At 44.5% G+C, this 24131-nt stretch overlaps 1 protein-coding gene across 4 annotated transcripts; it reads left to right on the forward strand.

Moving 5' to 3' along the window:
• Positions 1-10418: 10418 nt before the first annotated feature.
• On the forward strand, positions 10419-23320 carry LOC125397895 (KH homology domain-containing protein 1). Of its 4 annotated transcripts, none has more exons than XM_087898034.1 (4): positions 10419-12133; positions 20084-20408; positions 22530-22712; positions 23007-23320. In XM_087898034.1, exons 2-4 carry the CDS (start codon positions 20300-20302, stop codon positions 23084-23086), a joined length of 372 nt encoding a protein of 123 aa, XP_087754160.1. In that variant the 5' UTR covers positions 10419-12133; positions 20084-20299; the 3' UTR covers positions 23087-23320. The 4 variants fall into 4 exon arrangements, with proteins under 4 accessions (XP_087754160.1, XP_087754161.1, XP_087754162.1 ...); XM_087898035.1 differs by having other exon boundaries at positions 20133-20408; XM_087898036.1 differs by having other exon boundaries at positions 20275-20408.
• The last annotated feature ends 811 nt before the right edge of the window (positions 23321-24131 follow it).

Here is a 24131-nt window from a genome sequence, read left to right on the forward strand (position 1 = left end):
TTAGAGGGTATGTTGTCTATGTGCTGAGTTTTATGGCCTGAATGGTACTTTTTCCATCATGGAGTCATTTGTGCTAAGGTCTGGAGCCCTATTTCTTCCTCACTATAGATAGAGAACTAATGATAGGCCAAAGCAACAATATGCCATCATCTAAATGTTGAGCCAACGAGTCTACTGCTGGACTTTCTTACATGGGTTATTGTTTAATTACAGGATTTTACGTATCTTCAAAGAAGGCGCTTCACATCAAAGTCCTACCTCATCATGGGTGATGACCTCATTGAAGGTACATGGAGGAGTCCCTCTTTCAGCCAGCCTTCTACTTTTAGATACCCTGGCATCTACCAAGATCACTACAGCTGGGGCAGTAACAATGGCTCCAATCCCAAGAGACGGACCTGTGATCCTTCTCCCTCTCCTACTAGGGAGTTGTCTTAGTTATGGTTTCTATTGCTGTGAAGAGACACCATGACCTTGGCAACTCTTAGAAAGGAAAACATTCAATTCGGATTGGTTTAGAGTTTCAGAGGTTTGTTTTGTCCGTTATCACCATGGTAGGAAACATGGCAGCACACAGGCAGACATGGTCCTGGAGAGACTGTGAGCCACTAGCCTGACTTGAACTTCTTAGGTCTCAAGACCTGCCCCCAGTGACACACTTCCTCCAACAAAGCCACACCTACTCCAGCAAGGCCACACCTCCTAGTAGTGCCATTCCCTGTGAGCCTATGGGGGGGGGCATTTTCTTTCAAACCACCACAGGAGTGCTCACAGTTCTGCTGTGATTGCCACAGACCTCGGTACATTTTTCTCTACTAGTGGTCCTGTCTGCTGGCAGATAATCTCTACTTCAAATTAGTGATTAGATGACAATATAGAGAGGAAAAGGTCATACTACAACATATTGACCCATGTCAGGTCATACTACAGCATATGGACCCATGTCAGGTCAAGATATGGAACTATAAAGACTGCATTAGGGAAAATGTATGTCTTGTAACCAAGAAAAAAATATGATATTTGGGGCTGGAGAGATGGCTCAGTGGTTAAGAGCACTGGTTGCTCTTCCAAAGGACCCGGGTTCAATTGCCAGCACCCACATGGCAGCTCATAACTGTCTGTAACTCCAGTTCCAGAGAATTTAACACCCTTACACGGATATACATGCAGACAAAACACCAAGGCACATAAAATATGGATAAATAAATAAATAAATAATAAAGAAGAATCTTCTGTGACAAGATGCTCCTGTGGTTTCTGAGGTGTCCAAACTTTAAGGACTCAGCTGTTACCCCATTTTATTCCTTTTATAGTCTGGTGCTTCTGTTGTTGGTGACTGTTGGCAGTCTTTAGTCTTACATCTGGGGAAACACTAGACAAATTTAGGTCAATTTAGTACGCATTATATAGTTGTAGACAGAACATTCTCAAATAAGCAGCATGACATAGGGTCTGATCCAAAGGTTAAGGTAACAAAGAGAGAAATACCGTATGAAGACAGAGGTGCTAAGCATGTTCATACTGTTCTAATCACCCACCAGACATCTGCAGGCCAGCAGATCATTGGACTTTGAAATTTGTCTTTCTTTCTTTCCTTCTTTCTTTCTTTCTTTCTTTCTTTCTTTCTTTCTTTCTTTCTTTCTTTCTTCCTTCCTTCTTTCCTTCCTTCCTTTCTTCTTTCCTCCCTCCCTCGTTTCCTTCCTCCCACCCTTCCTTTATCCCTCCTCCCTCCCTTCCTTTCTCCCTCCTCCCCTCCATGCCCCCTCTCTTTTCTGAGACAGAGTTTTTCTGTGTAGTCCTAGCTGTCCTGGAACCTACTCTGAAGACCTGGATGTCCTCGAACTCACAGAGATCTGTCTGCTTCTGCCTGCCAGGTGCTGGGATTGAAGGTGTGCATCATCGCTGCCCAGTTGTGCACATCTCTAATATTAGGTCTCTCATACTAATGGAGATATAACAACTGTGCATCTTCCTCTGGTGGAGCAAATCCAGGGACTTACTCACAGTAGTTACGGTTGTGCTACCGAGCAACACCCCTGCCCCGCACATATATTTTCATTGACTTCTTTGATGTTTAATATTTTATTGCAGAGAAAGTGTTTAGCATTTAAAGAATAATCATTTACTTTCTGTGTTTTGTTTTCATGATGTTATACAGTAGAATATTGGTTTCCTATAGTTAAATCATTTTTTTTTCCAAAAATTGAAATTTAGGGACTGGAGAGATGGTTCAGCAGTTAAAACACCAATTGCTCTTCACAAGGACCCTGGTTTGATTCCCATGGTAGCTCAGAAAGGTTCTGTCACTTCAGTTTCAGGGGACCCACTGCCATCTTCTGGCTGCTTCAAGCATTGCATGCATATGGTCACCCATATACATACATACAGTGACAGTTTGGTAAACGTAGTTAATCAAAATAAGAAATATGTAAAAGAGACAAGAATCAAGTGTGCTTTAATCTTCAAGTACCGGGAAACAGTGATTAAATTGTGAACAGGGAGAGGTCCAGGCACAACCTGCCAAGGGCTCACGTTCCGTTCTTTATCTTCCTCCTCCTGCACCTGTGTCAGCCCCCTCTTCAGTCTGTAACATGGTACTCATGTTATGGCCCATGTCATATCCGGTCATGACCACCAAGAGAAGAGTCAGGATATGTGCTTTTCTCTTTTCAGAAGGGTGAAAACCTTTTCTGGAAACTTCCAGATTTTACGTTAGTTCTAAGTGAAGCCATTTCTTTAGCCAATCACTGGCAAGGACGACGGGGTTGTCTCCGTCAGTGTAATCTAATCTGCTGAAGTTGAGCGAGTAATCATCACAGAACTGCAAGGTTCTTGTCTTCTGTGTTTTGAAGTCAGCAGCATAGCTTTAACCCCAGGTGTCAGCCAGAAGGGGGCAGAGTCATAGTGATATAGTTCTCAGGATGTTTATTTGCTAAGGATTAAAATCCTCAGACCCTAATGTGGACGGCAACAGAAACTATACTCTAGCATAAATTTGTTTGTATCGTTTCTGATACCAGAAAATTATTGATCTTTTGGTCTTAGATTTGGCAATTAAGCTATGAGTTCCCAGCCAGTGGGAGATGGGCAATCCCAAGTGTATAGGAGGTCCTTGTCCTTCTAGTGTGAGTACACGCTCAGTAGGTATCGTAAAACAATCCTTGGCGCCACTAGTCTCATGTGCAGCCCTTGCCTTTCCCCAAACAAAAAGTAGCAAATCTGTGCGCTGGCATTAGCTACCACGCTGCACCTGCCGACTTGGACTCTCTGTTTCCCAACCTAGTGGTACTTTGCTAACACTATGATGATAGCTACACATTCTTGTATTCTATTGTGGTCACTGAATCCGAGGGATTTGTCTTCTACCTTTAGCACCAAAGTTAAATGACTGCTTCATTTCCTCAAAGGAATAATACTTGAGAAAGAGACCACAAAGCTGACTGGAGGCTTAGCTTTCCCAAAGGCAAAATTCATGCCTTTTGGTGTGTGCATGAGTGCATGTGTGTGTGCGTGTGTCTCTGTGTGTGTGTGAGAGAGAAATATTTTTGAAGGCTTACCCCTACTTTTTAATGTAAAGGACATGCAACGAACCTTAGAAGAATAATAGTTTTGTAATTCATTTTTTTAATTCAAGAAACCCTCAAAACTTGGGTATGAACCCGATATCAAATAGTCTCACAGGATGGTGGTAACTGGAAGTCAGGTGCTTGGCTTTTTAAAAGCAACAGCAATCAAGTAGTTGAAAGTGGGCTGCATTCTGCTCAGTTTTGTCCATTTGAAAGAATGAGGGTTGAGATCAAGTGCAGCTTGACACTGGCCGTATCTTGCTTTGTCTTTGACAGTTCCTCTCATTATCCGATGAGGTCAAAGGTGATCACAAACTCCTGATCTTCATGTGTCACCATAGCCAAAGGCTGGGATGAGACTTCGGCCACCAAGCACAGCTTTAAGGCTTCCTGTTTCTGACAGTCAGAGTGTGGGTGGGAATAAGGGTGTTCCTGGGAAGTGGCTGTTGTTCTTGTCTACTCCCACTTCAAATTCTTCAAGTACAAGTTTCCCCAGAGGTTGTATACTATTTTATTTCTATCCTGTTTGCTTTATCTCCCCAGTGCAGAGATTATAGGGTTGAGCCACCACACCTGGTACATAGGGTGCTGGGCATGGAACCTAGGGCCTTGGGTGTACTGTGCACTCTAAATGGAGCTCATCCCCCCAGCCCCGCCCACGCCCTTTGACCTTTTCTTTCTCCAGAACAGTAGACTCCCAGTGTGAGGCTGCCTCCTGCAAACACCAAGGAGGTAGTCAGTGAACTGCTCCCAGGATTTGGGGGGCACAAAAGTCCTGGTTGGTGCCCACAGATTGCTAGGGAAGCCAGGAGTGTTAAACACACAGGGACCTCTTCTCAATGGAGAAGATTTTTTTAAAAAAAAAATACATATTTTCCTACACAGAAGACTGGAAGTGGACCATGACCTTTTCTGATATCTGAGGAGGCCTCACTCACCTTTTGTTGTAGAAGCAAACCTCATCCTAATTCCCCAGAATGCCTTTCCCAGATGCTTCCCTCCCTAGACCGCTACCCATCCATAGGGGAGATGTCACATGTTATGGCCTGCTGACATCTTTGTTATCTTGGTCAGGGACCACACTAGATTCTCAGCTTTTTAGCTGTGGAACCCAGGCTCAAGGTCACATGGACTCTGTAGACGAGTTTCGATGTAGTCACACCTTAAGAACTTTAGTGTACTTCTGGAACGGAAATGATTGCTGCCCAGAAGCCTTTCCCCAAATTGTACTGTTTGAAATATGCTGATAGTGAACTGCCTGGCATTAAACTCCCAAGGTCAAGGTCTGATCTAGGTTGACAAAGTCAATCCGTCCTGGGTTTTCCATTCTTATCTTTCCACAGATCACTGTCTGCATTGATACTTGCAGGGTCCCCCTCACTGACTGGAGTTTGTAGGCTGGGGGTAGCCAGAGGGGCCCAGATGAAAGCCCCTCAGGGACACACAGGACTGTTATGTTTCAGGCTGGGCTCCCAAGAATGGAGGTAACAAGCATTGGCCCAAAGGAGAGCACTGAACCAACCAACATTTGGTCCCACTTTTTAGTTTCCCTGCCAAGTAAAGTACTAGGCTGACTCCTTGGCTGTGTATGTATACTTGGATGAATCTGACAGCTTCTCTGCTCACTTGGGTAGGCTCCAGTGTAGCCAGGCTGATCTGTGGAGGCTCCGTGAGTGGTCCGTTCTCAAAGGGAAAGCTTGTGTCCTGCAAAAGCACCTTGCACGGAGCTGAAGAAAGGAGGGTTTTCAAGCATCTCCCTCCTTCCTTTTCTCTCCTTCCCCTTAAGCCCTCTGCCTCAGTTTGCTCCCTATCTTCTCCCCCACTTCTGACTCTGTCCTACTTCTGCACCCTCTTCTGCCCTTCCTCCTCTTGGGGCAGATTTGTCTTCCTCAGAGGAAAAAAAACAAGCAGAAATATTAATTTGTATCCAGGAGATTCACCTCATGAGATCAGTTTAAAGTCTCACATTGGGCATAGGTGGCAGCATAGACTTCGGCTGCTCTGGGACTTCGTTTTGCAGCAAGCATGACCCATAACATCACACAAAGACATGACTCTCCAGGAGGAGCAGTTTTGTGACCAGGCTTAAAGATCTTTCTAGAACAGATCAATATGGTGGATAAAATTTGAAGGCTTAGTTTTGGTATCTAGGTCTCTTGGACTGTGAATTAATAGAAAGGAAGGAAGGAAGGAAGGAAGGAAGGAAGGAAGGAAGGAAGGAAGGAAGGAAGGAAGGAAGGAAGGGGCATGACTTGTCCCAGGTTTCATGCACCAGATGAATGAAAAACAGAAGTAAAAAAAGGAAAGGGCATAACTTCCCCTCAGTACGGTGGAGGTAATGATTTACCTTGGATAAGAGAGAGAGCATTGGGAGCGTCAGGGACATCTGAGAGAGATCAGAGCAAACATGACCCAGGCCCTGAGCTGTCATAGTTTAGGGTAGGGTGCTCTATACCAGGTCGGGACTGAAGAAGGCGGGGAGTACCTGGTGACCAGGTCCACTTTGACATGTTACTGGTCATCCTCAGCTTGTCATTTGTCCCAGGTTTGGGACCTAACATCCCGGCCGTTTGTTGATAATAAGTTTTCTTTTCTAATAATTAGCTCCAGCTAATCTGAGCAGTGACTTACATTTAGCTAACTAACTACTGCCAAAGAGTCTTCATCTTCACAGGGTTCAGAAACAAAAGCCCATGAATAGACATAGAACTGTATTTTCCGAGTCCTTTTGTGGTTAAGGGCTTCTGGTAGTAGGGTGGATCTGAGCATTGTAGACAAGAGTCCAGAGGGCTGATTTTCTCTGCCTCTGTTCAACTAGAGAGCCTCAAAAATAAAACAAAATACCCATGAACCTTTGTTTGGAAGACAGCAGATAACTTTATTCTCCTTCAACATCCTTCTAATCGACCATAATAAACCTTCTGCAAGGCTGGCATGGTAGTACATAATTATAATGCCAACATCAGGGGCTGAGGCAGGAGGATCACACACAGCAAGTTCTAGCTTAGTGTGAGTCATAGCAAGGTAATGTGACAAAAACAAACACAGTTGCATGGCTGGGGCAGACTGCGGGACACTGGCAGTGAGACCAGGATTTATCCCTACTGCTTGTATGGGAGTGGGTAGGAGGTGGAGGGAATGGGAGGAGAGGAGGGAGAGAGAACTGGGATTGGTGTGTAAAATGAAAATAGGTTTTTTTAAAGAAATCAATTTTTAAAAAAACCTGACAAAATAAAAATAGGAATGTATTCAAGGTAAAAAAAAAAGTAATTTGTTTGAGACAAAAATAAGTGAATAAAAAGAGAAACTAGGGTTTAAGCACAGAAAACAAAGCAGAAACAAACCAAAACCAAAAAAAAAAAACCCTACCAAACAAAATGGGACAACCCTGCCCCCAAGAAAACATATAAATATAAACATATGAAAACATATAAAATAAAATAATAAAATAAAAACATTCTGTGGAAGCCCAAAAATGTGGGCCCATTTCTACCTATCTGATGGTCAGAGAGTTGGAATCGCTCAAATGATTGACAAGAGTAGTTGTGCATCTGGAACTCAGGATGTGATTGCTTGACTCTTTGAACATTAAAATAGCTCTTACAAGTAGGTCCATGCCATCTGACAGATGGTCAGGATATGCAAATGTACTTCTGCTCCTTGTGTAACTATGAGGTTATCTAGGGAGTGGTTTCCTTATCTCTGAAGTGGGGTAGTAAAAATGGATTTTCTTCTTTATTTATGTTTCAACGTGGTTTCTTGTAGCTCAGGCTGCCCTCATACTAGATACATAGTTCCAGTAGCCTTGAATCCCTGCTTCTCTTTGTTTCTACCTCCTAAGGGGCTAGCTCTACCACTGTGCCCAGCACAGATTTTAATTAAGTAAAATCCTATGAATTTTTGTAGAAGACTTATAACACCTACCCAGTAACTTTACCTTCAGGGGAGATTTCACAAATTACCACGGACCGGCTCAGGGGAGCCACTCAGACCGTGGGAGAATCAGGGCGAAGGCTCAGGAGAATTCAGGAATCGGCGAGGAAATGACAGACAGACACATTTAATGTGGTTGAATATGCTGCTGCGACTTTTACTTTTTTCAGCACAAGATTTATATTCTTTTACAATCAAAAAACTTGGCAAAGACATACATCATCAGATCATAAAAAAAAGAACAGCATAAAACAGTTTACAAAGAGAATCTTTGAAAATGCTTTGACTTGGGTACAAGGACTTTTGCTCCATGCTTTGACTTGGGTACAAGGACTTTTGCTCAGTCTGTACCAGGTGACTGGCTGGGCTAAGTGACTTTGTGCTCAGAATATCTTGGGTGGGAGAGGGAAAGGCCAGTATCTTCCTGGGAAAACTTTCTGCTAGGAAATTTCAAGATCTCAAGCTTCTCTGAAACTCATCTTACACCATTAATCTCAACTCTGCTCCCTCCCTGACTCTCAGGCTCAGATGTTGTTATCAGTCCTGGTTTTTTTCTGGCCATAAGAAAGGCTGCATAGGCCTCCTGTTTGCAACTGCACGTATCTCCCCAGGCAGATGCCTAGTGGGGACTGCTGCAATTGTTTTCTGCAGAAGGCTTCTAAGGTTTCTCTTAGTAAGATTAACTCCTTTTGCTCCACATCATTAAGGAATTATCCTAACGATGACCCCCAATTCCCAGAACTGGCTACTTCTTTAAAGGCTTTAATGAATGGTGGGGTAGAGCTCAAAATGTCCTCAGCAGTCTTGTTTGTATCTGCAACTTTCTGAAATAGTCTGATCTGTTGGTAAGACGCAAGGATCGCACAGAACAGAAAGACAAGGAAAAGACAGACATATCGGCGCCAAGGGTAGCGAGATCGAGTCAGTACAAATGGCGACTCAAGTGGCATCATGACCACAGCTAATTGCCAAGGGACAGCCTGGGGCAACAACTCCGTGGAGCACTAGCCCCAACCCTATGGCAACAGTCCGCCCAGTCAGCATTTCTGCTACACCGGCGTGACAGCCGTGGATGTGGCAACAAATAGTTTCAATTTTAATATGTTTAGATTTCTGTGTTAATTGCTACTATAGCTCATTTCAATTTAAGAATGTAAAAGATTTTATTTTTATCTCACGTTGATGTGTGTGGATATGTGCGTGTTAGTGCAGGTGTCTGCGGAGACCAGAAGAAAGTGCCAGATCTCCTGTGTTCTGCCTGATGTGTGTGCTGAGTATTGAACCCTGGTCCTTGGGAAGAACAGTCAGTGCTCTTAACCACTGAGCCATCTCTCCAGTCCCAACAACTGTAGCTAGTTTAAAAAAAATTTTGGGTGTACGTGTGCACACAACATGCCATGTAGTATGGAGGTCAGACGACAGGCTGAGGGAGTTGAGCCATCTTACCAGCTCTCTCTCCAAGTGTGTGTGTGTGCGCGCGCGCGCGCGTGCACAGGCATGCATGAATGAGCCTACAGAGGTTATAAGAAGATGACAGATCTCCTGGAGCTGGAGCTACTATGTAGGTGCTGGGAACCAAACCCAGATCCTCTACAAGAGCAGTAAAGTTCTTATCGTTTGTGGCCTCTCTCTAGCACCTGAAATCTTGATATTGAAGTTTAAACAAAAACTCTTGTCTTCATTAGGGTTTCTATCACTGTGAAGAAACACCATGACTACAGCAACACTTATAAAGGAAATCATTTAGTTTGGGTGCCTTACAGTTGCAGAGGTCCTGTCCATTATCATCATGGTAGAGTATAGTAGCTTGCAGGTAGACATAGTGCTGGAGAGGTAACTGAGAGTTCTATGTCTTTGTCCACAGGCAACAGGAAGTGAACTGTCTGCCATACCTTCTCCAACAAGGCCACACCTCCTAATAGTGCCACCCCCTCCGATCTTATGGGGGCCAATTACATTCAGACTACCACAACGATCTCCTTCAATTTTGTACCCTACTTTGGAAAATATCCCAACATAGATTTTGTGTTTTGTATTTTTAAGTTTTATGTTTACAAACTGAAATACATTGCGTGCAATATATGTTTCCTGGGGGCTAGAGAGATAACTCAGGGGTCCAGAGCACTTGCTGTTCTTGCCAGGACCTACGTTTGGTTCCTAGTATCCGTATGGCAGCTCACAGTTGCCTGTAACTCCAGTTCTAGGGGATCTGATGTTCTCTTTTGAACTGCATGAGCACCAGGCACACATGTGGTACACAGGCTTATGCAGGCTAAGTACTCATAAAAGTGAGAGTAAATAAGCCAAAAAAAAAAAAAAGCCTGAATAAAACTGCAAAGAGAAAACCTGACTCAAAAAAAATTAGAGAGACAAGTACTGATTAGGCCAGTGTATTTTTCAGCCTGTAGGTTGTGATCCCTTTGAGGGTTGCATATCAGATATTACATTATGATACATAACAGTAACAGCATTACAGTTAATAATCCCAGATCCAGTGGTTCTCAACCTCCTAATGGTGGTGTGACCCTCAACCATAAAATTACTTTGTTGCTTTTTTTTTTTTTGTACACCAGGCTGGCCTTGAACTTAGAGATCTGCCTGCCTCTGCCTCCTGAGTGCTGGGACTAAAGGCATGCGCCACCACTGCCCTGCTGGCCGTGTGTTTGAACTGGGCCCTTCTTTGCCCTGTGCCACATCAGCTGCTTAGACTTGTCGTGTTCTGAAGCAAGTTGAAGCCTCACAGGTGGAAAAGAGTACTCCCAGCAGGAAAGCAGGAAAGCATTGTTGTTGCCTGAAAAATGCAATACCCAGTCCGCTGCTGCTCTTTGTGGAAAAGGACAAAGAGGAGGAGGTATTTGGTAGCTCTTGCCCACGTCTCCCTTTCCCTCTGCTTTTAGTTTCCACTTTTCTCCTCTTTGTCCTAGAACGCCACCCTTCAGGCTACCCATCCACCCACCAAGTTGTATGGGTCACATGTCCTCCTTTCTCTTTTGTTCTCAGGTCATGGAAACACAAATTTCAACTGCATCAAGGCGCAATGTTACACCAAATTGGAGAAGTGGTTCTCAGCTTCAGGCCAGACTTGAGTCATAGTTGCGGTGACCACGGGATGTCAAGGTAGTGCGTGGTAGACACAATCTGAAGTGCTCCCATCAGAACTTTTATTGTTAGATTGGAAGCATGTTTCCTTAACTGGCTTGTAGGGATTTGATGCCTATTTTGGTAGAATCCTGTGAATACATCCTTAAAGAATTGCCATCATGTGGTTATTGGGAATTGAACTCAGGACCTCTGGAAGAGCAGCTAGTGCTCTTGATCTCCGAGCCATCTCTCCAGCTCCCAACTGGACAGTTTTTTTTAATAGCATGAATTCACCAAGGAAGTAGAAGATAGAAGAGAGGAGTGAGTAAGTCATGCGGGAGGATTTGGGCTGAAATGATTTAGTTTGTCACAATGTCCCCAAGAAGACTTTCTTCAGGTTATATAATGTCCTACTTCATCATGGCCATGCATTCCCTTCACAAGCCAGTGTCCAAACCAGCCGCTGGCCAAGACTGACCTGGACACCTTTATCAGGATGCAAACAGATATCTGAGGCCTGTCTGTGGCTACCAGGCTGCGAAGAGATTGTCTCTGTGGACATTGCTATGGCTTCTTATGCAGATAAAGACAGAATGTGGCTACACCACTAATCTGCTCTGCTGAGCCCCTCCTCCTGTGGACTCTTCCTCCTCACACGTCTGCTGCAGTCTGTTTCCCACAACGAAACTATCACCCTATTCTACAACAGAGGCATGGCCATTGGAGCCAGTGTGGAGTGTGTCAAGGAACAAGTCTTTGAAAGTTCCCTCCTTGCGGGGCAGTGGTGATGCTCACCTTTAATCCCAGCACTCAGGAGGCAGAGGCAGGAGGATCTATGTGAGTTCAAGGTTATCCTGTTCTACAGAGCAGGTTCCGGGACAGCTAACCAACAATAAAAAAAATGTCAAAACGTTGACTTTTCTGGCGCTGGAGTAGCACTCAGAACTTGTGCTTGTGACAGTAGCCCTCTCTTACCAGGTGACTTCTCCAGAAGTTCTTTTGGAACAATCTCTGTGTGTCCCAAACTTCCCCCGTTGCTGTCCCTGCTCAGGGAATCTCTCTGGAACAAGCACTCTGCCAATGTAGAAACTGGGAGAGAGGTGATGTCACTGGTGGACCAAAGCTGGGATAACTCCTGAAAGACTTTGGGCCAGGTCTAGAGGTCTAATTTTTATTCAAATTTTATATTTAAAGCCACAAGGTGGGGCAGGCAAGCAAGCAAGACTTTATAGTTGTCTACACAGTTAACGGCAATGGCCCGTTGTTTCAACTTTTCCTCTAGGTCACTCTGTTCCTGGAGCAAGTGAAGTCATGCTTGGCAAATAGGCAGTACAGCTGGTGCTTTAAGTAAATAAATCAATAAAGTAATACCTAACAACTGTTTTTTTTTTCCTATCTGATTCTATTTCAACCTAGCTTGGGATTCTAGGCAACTTTCTTCTTTTTCTTTTTCTTGAGAAGAACTGTCTATGGAGCTGAGGATAGTTCCTTAATTCCAGATCAAATGGTATCAACTCTCAGTTAATAGCATGGAGGCAGAGTCAGCATGACAGGTAAGGGTACTAACATATCCCAACAGATCCCTGGTCCCTGTGTAGATCAGGCTGGCCTGGTTTCACAGAAATCTACCTGCCACCATCTTCCTAGTACTGGGGTTAAAGGCACAAGATACTAACAGATACCAAAGCTTTCAATATATCCTATAAAGTCTATTAGAAATGACCCTAATGTAGGACCAACAAAGAATATTTCTTTTAAGTAATCAGTGTGTTGTGTAAAAAAAGAGGTATGGTTTTACATGTCTATCAGAGATAAAGTCAAGAGGATCTGATGTTCAAGGTTATTCTCTCTATATATGAAGGTCTAGATCAGCCTGGGTTACAGACCTGGTCAAAAAAAAAAAAAAAAAAAAGCAAAAATACAATAGCAAATAAATTGTAAGATCACTTAAGGAAAGAGGCAAATCCCGAGGAAGCAGCTTAGTTCCAAGAGTGGACAGCATTAATCTAATAACTGTTTCAGCCATGAATTGTAATACGCTCTGCCCATCACTCTCTTGGTCTCTGGATGGAGTGAAGTCATTCCTGAAAGACATCCCAGGTTCTGAGGATAGAACTCCTTGCCAGTTGTTCCGGAACCAAAGAACTCCAATTTTTTTCTTCAGTGAGGCAGGAGAGCCAGTTCAGAATGGCTATTGCTGTTAGTACACATGAGCTCCAACATGCATTTCCTTTAAAAAAAAAATTAGTAAAGGCACAGACTGATCTCAGACAGTACTCAGGAAAATGAAACAAAAACCCCTCAGCTGAAATCCTGGAAACACTTCAACACTTGAACGTCTGTCACCTACCAATTTCTAACTTTGGAGGCTTGGGAGAGGAGTTCTGAGGGGGACGCGGGTCCTTCGGTGTGAGAGACCAAGACTGTACCATTAGCACAGCCTGTGACAACTGGTATCGTTAGCATCTGCCTGACTGTTACTCTGGAGAGTGAGGTTCTTTGGAAGAGAGCGACTAAGACTGGAAACATAAGCTTTGTTCTTTAGGGAAGGAATATTTGGAACCAGCAGTTAAGGTCTAGCGACCACTCAAAATAAATAATATTTAAAAGTCCACACAAACCCCCAAATTTTCAGATAAGGAAGCCTATGACCCTGAATAGGCATTTCTTTCAAGAGAGTAAACAAGATGTTTTCTGTTTTTCGTCTCTCCCTCCCTCCCTCCTTTCCTTTTTCTTTCTTTCCTTTTTTCAAGTTTACTAACCAGGCCCTTTAAAACAGTGGTTGCATTTTTTTGTGTGCTTTGCTGCCCTCTAGCGTCCAACTGAAGTCTCAAACTGGGTTCAGAAATCCTCACCTTCCACAAAGTTACTCTGGTATCTAAAGAAATGCTCAATGGCAGGGTGGTGATGGTGCCTGCCTTTAATCCCAGCTACTGTTTTGTTCTGTTCTGACCTTGTTTTGACACAGGGTCTTGCTTATATTGTCCGGGTTGACTCCCATATCACAGTTTAGTCTAGGCTGGAAGTACTAATGACCATCTTGGCTCTGCCTCTGGAGCACTGTGTAGCCAGACACTCACCACTATGAGGATGTAGTCCTCTCCCTTCCTTCCTTCCTCTCCTCTTCTTTAAAAAAAAAAAAAGCTATTGGCAGTCGGTGGTTGCTGGAAGGGGAGAGTTATTTCTCTTGCACGCATGGCCACTGATAGGCTGCCCATGCTCCCGTGGCTGGCGCTATACAAGCACGCACACTGACAAGCTAAATGGTGGGAAAAGACAGAAAGTGAAGTTGAAGGGGGATGAGTGGGAGTGGGTTCAGGGGGAGTAGGAGTAGGGAAATGGGAAATAGACACAATCCAAACACATTGCGTGTGTGTATGAAGTTCTCAAGGAATAAATGAAAAGGTTAAATAAGGTTTTCCTTAATGACTAATCCTTATACAAAAGAGTCGATTTCATGAAGACCTCAAAATATTACATATGTATCTAATAAGCAACCTAATTTACGTCTCCACGTATCCTCTCCTGTTGGCCTTCCTTTCTCGTCCTGGTCGTCTTTCTTGTTCTGAACTATCCCCATTCTGTTCATATGGTGTGTGTGTGTGTGTGTGTGTGTGTGTGTGTGTGTGTGTGTCTATGTGTGTTTGCGAGTATGCACTATGTAACCATCCCTTCCCCCAGTGCTGGGATGCCAGGCTTGCACCACGGTGAGATGCCATATTTATTATATTTAAATCAAACTGTAGTCCTAGTTTACACTTAGGACTTAACTAACATGGATTTAATTGCTGTTCATTTAAGTACTTTATCGAGCAAATTTTCCTCTAGGAATTTCCTCTGATATTTGTAGTTTTCTGAAGATTAATCTGTTAATATTTGTTTTATTAAAGTCGCATTTGGGGACACGATTCAAGGCTTCGGTTTTGTAATCTAGGCTCTGATCTCTTAGTTTGTTAATAGTATAAAGAATGAATGTTTATGGCAGGGCCTGGTGGCCCAGGGCTCGATTCCCAGCACAGGGTCAATGAAGATGGTGATCTCTGTGAGTTTGAGACTACACAGTGAGATCTAGGCCAGCAAGGAACTACATGAGACCTAAGCAAAAGTAAAATAACATCATCCAGGCGGCGGTGGAGCACGCCTTTAATCCCAGCACTTGGGAGGCAGAGGCAGGTAGATCTATGTGAGTTTCAGTTCAACCTGGTCTACAAAGCGAGTTCCAGGATAGCCTCCAAAGCTACATAGAGAAACCCCGTCTGGGGGCGGGGGGAGATAGCATCACATTTAAGCAATATATCATATCATGTGCAGCCATTGCCTCTAAAGATCCTTCATTATCTCATTTGCATAAGAAGGCCTTTTAGACCGTGACTCTGCTGCTGCAGGTGTTGACCAATGAGTCACTTTGAGATCAACGGATTGTGACAGTGGCTTGTGCTGTAAATCCTCAGGATCCTTTTCAGGCTCCCTAGTGAGATACACTGTGGTCCCTCTTGGCAGATCAGGTCCTTTCCTGATGACAGCTGTTGGAAGCTGCAGGGGCTGCAATAGGGTGAAGAGTCAGCCTGTACAGACCTCACAAAATTCCTTACATGTGCAGAGGGTGGTGGTCTCTGACTTTAGAGGGAAAAAGTCCGAGGTTAGTGAGGGAACAAGATAGGATAAAAGACAGAAATTTTTTTCCCCCAGGAACTCACTAGTCCTCGCTGGCCTTGTACTCATGAGATCCACCTGCCTCTGCCCCCTGAGCACTGGGATTAAAGGCATGCCCCACCATGCTCAGCCACTAAGGAAGGAGTTTAAAAGGCCTATCACTATTTCACACTACCTAGATGGTTTCTGGAAGCTGCTGTGATCTTCCAGGGTGAATCAAACCCTGTGGTTGAAAGGTCTGAGAGCCCACTTTGTATGCCAAGGGACAAAAGGGGAATGGGGGGGGGGATGAAAGAGATAAGGAAAGCAGCCAGGTAGTGGTGGCACACGCCTTTAAATCCAGCATTCGGGAGGCAGAGATAGGAGGATTTCTGTGAGTTTAAGACCAACCTGGTCTACATAAGGAGTTCCAGGCCAGCCAGCGATAAACAGAGAAACCCTGTCTCGAAAACAAAACAAAACAAACAAACAAACAACAACAATAACAAAATTAGACAAATAAGAAAAATGAAAAGCAGGCAGCTAAAGATGGCGGTGCACAACAAGTCAAATCCTAAGAACTGGCAGTTGTAGGTTGACAAGAAAACTTGAATCTTTCTTCCTAAACATAAATATGTCTTCCAGACCGGGTGGTGGTGGGTGGTGGTGGCACACACCTTTAATCCCAGCACTTGGGAGGCAGAAGCAGGCGGATCTCTGAGGTTGAGACCAGCCTGGTCTACAGAGTGAGTTCCAGGACAGCCAGGGCTACAGACAAATCCTGCCTAGAAAACGAAACAAAACAAAACAAAAATCCTCAAAATCCGGAGGCGAAGGCTCATGTTTATAATCTTAGTACTAGGGAGGCTGAGATAGAAGCATCAAAATGCAATTCCAGCCTGTACTATCTAAAGAGTTCCAGACCAGTCGGAGCCACTGAAAACCCCACCTCCACACAATAAAACAAATGAATGAACAGAAAGCTCTCCTGTAAAGTATTTTAATGAAGCAAGACCACAAAAATCTGTTCGAAATTGGATAGAGAGGATGTCCTGAAACAGAGCTCACAAGGATGCTTGGGAAGTATCTCAGGACTGGGCATCCTGGGTTCCAGACCAGCACCAGAAACAAGTGACAAAGAAGAAAATGTTTTATTGCTGGGCATGAGCTGTCCGTGGAGGGTCAGGAAGGAGACGGCAAGCTTGAGTATAGCCTGCCGCATTTAGGCAAACCTCGGTTAACAAAAAACAAAAACAAGCAAATCGCATTAATCTACAAAATTGCCAATGGCACGTCAGGGAGTTGCGCCCTGCTTCCCCAATACACTGTGATAACACAAGGACCCCAGCTTTCTTCGAGGGTACTCTTGAAGTCCTTAGTTTCCTGTTAGCTTCTGTCAAGATGGAGGGTGTAATTCTTTTTTTTTTTTTTAACTTGGTTTTTTCGAGACAGGGTTTCTCTGTAGCTTTGGAACCTGTCCTGGAACTAGCTCTTTTAGACCAGGCTGGCTTCGAACTCACAGAGATCCACCTGCCTTTGCCTCCCGAGTGCTGGGATTAAAGGCGTGCACCACCACCGCCCGGCTGTAATTCTTTACTATTAGAATTTTTGATATTATAAATAAAAAAAATTTAAGTTCTTGGACAAAGTCTGCACTTCAAGTGAAGACTAAATAAGTTATCTAGTTATAGTCACGGGCAGTGATTAAATGGATTTTGAAGGGAGAAACTACAGATATTAGGGCCTTTGCAAAGGGAAGTCAAAGATGACCCCTTGGGCATGAATATACATTTACACATGAGTTCAGGCATAGGGGCATAGGGCCTTCTTTGCATTGTGCTTTTCAGGACACAGGAAAAAGCGCTCTCAGCAAGCAAGCATGAAGGCCTGTGCCTGGTGCTTTCACAGCCCACTGGTGTTCTACACGGACAAGGACCAGAAGGAGCACACATTTGTTAGGTGGTCACTGCCCGCATCTCCCATTCCTTCTCTTGCCTGTCTATCTTAGGCTTCAGGCTTCAAGGTTTCCTGTCCACCCCAAGTGCTGGTGGTTCACAAGCTTTTTCCTCCTCTGTGCCAAGACCCTGAGAACAAATACCTTCACTGTATAGAGGTTCATAGCAACACCCTCATTCAGCTAGAGGGGGGTTCACAGCCTCAGGCCAGACTCGACTCACAAGTGGGACCGCTTAAGAAAAGGTTATTGGTTCCGGGGCATTTGCCTCCATCGGCAGTTACATGGCGTCTCTCTGACTCTGCCTTTTTTTCCTCCTCTATCTCTGCTTGGAATTCCTGCCTTGCTCTACTCTGCCTGCCAGAAGCCCAAAGCACCTTCTTTCTTAACCAACGGTAACAAAGCATTCACAGCACACAGAGGGAACTCCCACATCACCTTAACATGCAATGTCTTTGATGTTGATCTCTTTTCTTTGTCTACACTAATCCACCCTACGAGTGGGTTCTCTGTGCAAAATAGTTTCCAAAATTTGGGAAGGCTACACTGTCTCCCAGGATTCACAGCCCAGGGATGGGGTTGGAAACAAGATTTAAAATGCTTCTCTCATATCAAAAGTCACGTAGGCCATTCCCTGAGTGAAAATATGAGTTCTACAGAGAACTCAGGAGGCTTAAGATTATCCTACTCTGGGGTTGGAGAGATGGCTTAGTGGTTATGAGCAATGGCTGCTCTTCCAAAGGACCAGGGTTCAATTCCCAGCAATCACAAGACAGCTCACAACTGTCTGGATTTCCAGTTCCAAGGGATCTGGCACCCTCACACAAACATACATACAGGCAGAACACCAATGTACCTAAAATTAAAATAAATCGTTTAATAAAAAAGATTATCCTACTCTTAAAACATAGGCAGGGGACCCGGGCATTGGTGGCACATGCCTTTAATCCCAGCACTTGGGAGGCAGAGGCAGGCAGATCTCTAGTTCCAGGACAGGCTACAAAACTACAGAGAAACCTCTATCTATCTATCTATCTATCTATCTATCTATCTATCTATCTATCTATCTATCTATCTATCTAGGCAGGGGGCCAGAAAGATGGCTCAGTGGTAAAGAGTACTGACTACCCTTCCAGAGGACCCAGGTTCAATTCCCAGCACCCACATGGCAGCTAACAGCTGTCTGTAATTCCAAGATCTGACACCTTCACACAGACATATATGTAGGCAAAATATCAATGCACATAAAAGAAAAACATAAATTTAATAACACATAAAATACAGGCAGATGAGAGAGGGGGGAAGTGAATGCAGAGTCAGGATGGAGACATGTAGAATGGACACAGAGGTCACCTTCCACTGTCCCTGAAGCCTGAAGTTGGGGGATGGGTTTAATCGTATTTCCTGGGGTTGGGCAGTGGTGGTGCACACCTTTAATCCCAGCACTCAGCAGGCAGAAGCATCTGGGTTGGTCTACTCTATGATCCCAGATTAAGTGGGAAACGACCATGGTATTGGCAAATCTGATCCCACACCTTGTGATGCCACTTGTGAGGTATTGACTTCAGGAATTATGCATTTGACCTACACTGGTCTAATGGAGAGTTGGCGAAATATATTTCTTCGGTATTTGGGAGAAGAGTTTCCTGTCTCTTTCCTGTCAAGATATGCCAGGCAATCGTGTGCCTATGTTCTTGTTACTGTAGTCATCATTTCTTTCCTTTAGCCACAGTTTCTTCCACTAGATGTCAATGCATCCATAAGGAACGCATCCACATGGGACACTTCTTTCTTCTTTTCTTTTCCTTTTCTTTCTTTCTTTCTTTCTTTCTTTCTTTCTTTCTTTTTTCCTTCCTTCCTTCCTTCTTTCCTTTCTTTTTTGATTTTTCAAGTCAGGTTTCTCTGTGTAACAGTGCACATGCTTGAATGAGATCAGGCAGTGATCTAGTGAGACTAGGTACTTCCTCTTCTATCAAGGTCGGATGACTGCCTCTGCCTTCTAAGCGCATTAAATCTAAGGGATTAAAGGTGTGAGCCAAAATGGGATCTTGATTTCTTTCTTCTCCTCCTCCTCCTGCTGGACAGGATTTCTCATTTTAGTCCTGGAACTTGGTCTGTAGTCCAGGCTGGCCTCAGAAGCAGAGATCTGCTTGCTTTTGCCTCCTGAGTGCTGGGGTTAAAGACGTGCGCCACCACCTGACTTGGACCTTAATTCCTAAAGAGCTTGTAGTTGCTAGGCAAAATAACCAAGACAGGTAGTTTAGTTTTCTTTTTTTATGGTTTTTCAAGACAGGGTTTTCCAGTAGCTACTGGAACCAGTCCTGCACTGCTCTGTAGACCAAGATGGCCTTGAACTCCCAGAGATCTGCCAGTCTCTGCCTCCCAAATGCTGGAATTGAAGACCTGTGCCACCACTGCCCTACTGTTTCATGTTTTCTACCAAATACAAACATTTCTTGAAAGGCTGGGGTGGGGAAGCACACCTTTAATCTTAGCATTTAGGAGGCTAAGTTAGGAAGATCCCTGTAAGTAGGTCAGCCTGATCTACATAGAGAAACCCTGTCTCAAATGAGATACAGCAAACAAAGAGAAAGAGAATGAAGTTATCACGGCCAAAGTAGTCTCAAAACAAAAACAAAACACACAACAAACAAACAGATGTAAGACCCACCTTGGACTTTCCTGACCCTGCACATTCGTCCCTCACCCTCTTTTCTAGTGAATACTCAGTAGTGTTCCTCAAGCATCTTTGATACTACCTAGAAGAAAATTTGAATTCCTGGGCACCAAAGATGATGTCATAAAAGAGCAAGCCGATAGCTGATTGGTTGAATTAATAGTAGAAATTTAGGGATAGATCCGTTACCCTAAGACCCTAAGGTGGGTCAAGAGCTTTTTTTTTTTTTTTTCAAAACAGGGATTTTGGCCTTGAACTCACAGAGATCCACCTACCTTTGCCTCCCTAGTGCTGGGATTCAAGGCGTGTCCCACCACACCCGGCAAGGGCTGGGCTTTTGGAGTGAGTATTTATAAAAAGCCAGGGCCTGGACCCTTCTGCTCAGCTTCATTCTGGAGTCAGTAGTTGCTTGGACTTGCCTTATTCTGAAGTAGGAGGAACATTTGAGCATTTGCAATGAGAATCGATGGTGTCGACGACCCGAATGCCTGGTGGAGATGTCCTGAGAACTTTGACGCCCCACTTGTGCTGTTCATAGACTGGGACCAGGAGATGTTCGTATTCGGTAGGTGCTCTTTCCTAGATCTCTTTCTCGGGTTTCCAACCTTCTCCTTCTTTCTTGTCTGTCTCAGTTGTTGTGTGACATTTGGTGAACCAGTGAGATTTATTGGGGTTACTCAAGAATAGGAGTGAGTGATGGAGGAGGGTTAACTGTCTATGTGTTACTTTTCTTGGTTAATAAAGAAACTGCCTTGGCCTTTTTGATAGGCCAGCTCTTAGGTGGGTGGAGTAGACAGAACAGAATTGTGGGAAAAGGAAAGCAGAGGCAGTCAGACGCCATAGCTCTCCTCCCCCGAGATGGACCCCGGTTAGACTTGTCCCGGTAAGCCACAGTCAAGTGGTAACATGCATTAATAGAAATGGGCTGAATCAATATGTAAGAGCTAGCCAATAAGAGGTTATAACTAATTGGCCAGGCAGTGTTTAAATGAATACAGTTTTCGTGTAATTATTTCGGGTAAAGCTAGCCGGGTGGTGGGCGGGGATGCAGCCCGCTGTTCCTTCTACAAGTGAGGGGTTACCCATAGGAGCAGAAAGGACTCACCACTAAATCCCACCCAGCAGGGGTGACAGCTTACAAGAGCTGGGGAACCTGGAGCGCACTGACTAGGCAGCGGCAGCCCAACTTGTTGGTGGGTGTTCTTGCCCAGAGGCCCAATTGGCCTGATCCTCTTTTCCAGGCAGCCCACCAGTTGGTCTCTGCTTCTTACCGTTGATTGGATTAAGCTTCTCAACACACGGTGATCACTTTCTTCTTCTTCTTCTTCTTCTTCTTCTTCTTCTTCTTCTTCTTCTTCTTCTTCTTCTTCTTCTTCTTCTTCTTCTTCTTCTTCTTCTTCTTCTTTCTTCTTCTTCTTCTTCTTTCTTCTTCTTCTTCTCTTTCTCCTTCTTCTTCTTTTTTTCCCCCTGGTTTTTCAAGACAGGGTTTCTTTGTAGCTTTGAAGCCTGTCCTGGAACTACCTCTTGTAGACCAGGTTGGCCTCAAACTCACAGAGGCACCTACTTCTGCCTCCCAAGTGCTGGGATTAAAGGCATGTGCCACCACCACCTGGCTCACTTTCTATTTTTGAAAATTTATTTATTGAATGTATATTAGTGTATTGCTTGTATATATTCTGTGTGAGGGTGTCAGATACCCTAGAACTGTGAGTTATAGACAGCTGTGAGCCGCCATGTGGGTGCTGGGAATTGAACCCTAGTCCTCTGGCAGAGAAGCCAGTGCGCTTAATTACTGGGCCATCTCTCCAGCCCCTACTGGTAGTCTTACTGTTTCTACATATTTTTTTGCTTGTTTTTTGAGACAAGGTTTTTTTGTGTAATAGCCAGGAGCTAGCTCTTGTAGACTGGACTGGCCTCAACTCACAGATCCGCCTGCCTCTGCCTCCCGAGTGCTGGGATTAAAGGTGTGCACCACCACCGCCTGGCTCTACTTACACTTGTTTTGGTTTTTGAGATAGTGTTTGTCTGTGTAGCCTTGTCTGTTCTGGAACTTACCCTGCAGGCTAAGACATCTACCTGTCTCTGCCTGCTGAGCTCAGTTTACTTAAGTACAATTGCGGGGGGAGATCGGAGCCTGGTAAACCTCATCAAGTTTGAGAGACTTCCAGAAGGTGTTTACTTCTGTCTTGGTTTTTCGAGACAGGGTTTCTCTGTAGTTTTGGAGCCTATCCTGGAACTAGTTCTTGTAGATCAGGCTGGTCTCGAACTCACAGAGATCTGCCTGCCTCTGCCCCCAGAGTGCTGGGATTAAAGGTGTGCCTCACTGCTGCCTGGCCATTTTTGCTTTTTTTTTTAAACTATTTTTGGGGGAGAGGGGGGATTGGTTTTTAGTGTCTATGTAGCCTTGGATTGCCTGAAACTAGCTAGGTAGACCAGGTTGACCTTGAATCACAAGGATCTGTGTGCCTCTGCTCCCTACGCGCTGGGATTAAAGAACTGTACCACAATGGCTGGCACAGACTGTTGTCTTATCTCTTCTTTAACACCCATTTCCTTTACAGCTTCACTCCAAACAAGTTCGAATCTTGGAAGTAACTCCTATCTAGCACCATCCTCCTTAGGGACTTTCTGTTAATACAACAAATGCTAGTGGCTTCTATATCTCCTGTCTTCTCCCTCTGCACAGGCCAAAGAGACTTATACCTCAGGCGCATCGAGGAACACACCAACACTTTCATTCAACTGGAGCAGTGGTTTACAGCCTCTGGCCAGACTCGAGTCACTGTGGTTGGGCCACTCCGAGTCAAGCAGTGGCTGAAGGATATGTTTCAGGGCATGAGTAGCGAGAACCTTTACCTCCATCTGCTAGGTAGGTGACGGCAACAGAATTGGGATTGAGGGGTTGATTGCTTGTAAAATAGTTGTACAGCACCATGAATTCTCATTTGGCCTCCTAGGAATATGGGGTTCCAGATGTGTCTCAAAATCCATTCCAAGGGAAATGGTTTTAGGTGGCAGCCAATTTTTTTTTTATTGCATGAAGTCCCTAAGGGAGGGATGAATAGATGGCTTGGGAAGGCCTGGGCTGATGTCTTCCCCTATTGTGTCTCCAAGAAAGTCTTGTTCTTAGTCCTGAGTCTCACTTCACCATTCCCTCCTCCAGGCCTGAGTATGTTGCGGCATGTCCAGGAGCGGCCCCTGACCAGCGCTGACTTGGAGGACTATTTCAGGACGCAGTCGTAACTGGGGTCTGTCACAACCTAACAGGATGACAGGGACCACCTCAGACTGATCTTGCCTGGGAGAGCAGGATGTGAAAACTTTCGCCAGCGTTTGAGAAAGCATGGAGAATACGAAAGGGACTTGAATGGGGGCACTAGCCTGTCACTCTAGTGCGTGTGTCTGACGGAAGTTTCCTAAGCCCACCAACAGTGCTGTGGTGGCAAACATGCAATAAATAAGTTCCCTGGTGTGAAATACCTCTTCTGCTAATTTATTTCCTTCGAATAAACTTGTCCAGTATCTCTGCAAGCTGTGTTCCTAGGTCTGGGCAGACTATATTGTCTCCTAGGAGCTCAGGAACAAGATACCGTTTTTTTTTTTTTTTTCTTTTCCTGGTAGGCTACACTCTGTGCCAAAAACACAGGTTCTGTAGGAAGCTTAGGAGTCTATCCTTAAATTTAAGGTCCACAGGGTAATGCATTTGTCGAAGTAGTCAGGGTGGTCAGTTCACTGAGCCTGGTAAAAATGAACTGCCCGAGTTATCCCTGACTGTCAGTTGTTCGGGGGTCGGGGTAGACTTGGAAAGTGGTTTTGGGGATCCATGAGTAAGTTAATAACAAGAGTTTCCTGACTCTGTTCAGAAGAGTACCACCCTTCTGTTGATCTCCACCAAACGTATAGCTGGCCAAGCATTTCTTTCCTTAATCGCCTCTTTATACTGCTCTTTGGCAACCTGCAGCTTACAAGGGACTCCATTGGAGAGAGAAGCATCATGTCTTAGACAAGAGTGGAGTGGAAGAAATGTCAGACAATTGCTGAAATTGGCACATCCTTTGGAACTAAGTTCCTTAGTTCCACATTGCCAACTGCTGGACAGGAAGTGGTTCAGTTTCACACTAAAAACACTTCTGAGAGCCTGAATGGAGGGAATAACCTAACTACTCTCAAAGGGGAATATCATTTTTTTGTTTGATAATTTCACATTTTTATTTTTTGAGGTAGATTTTTTTTTTCTTGTGTAACAATCCTGACTGTCCTAGAACTCATTTTGCAGACCAGCCTCTGC

This window comes from Myodes glareolus, chromosome 18, assembly GCF_982192425.1.
Source record: "Myodes glareolus chromosome 18, mMyoGla1.1, whole genome shotgun sequence".
In the NCBI taxonomy this organism is placed as follows: domain Eukaryota; kingdom Metazoa; phylum Chordata; class Mammalia; order Rodentia; family Cricetidae; genus Myodes; species Myodes glareolus.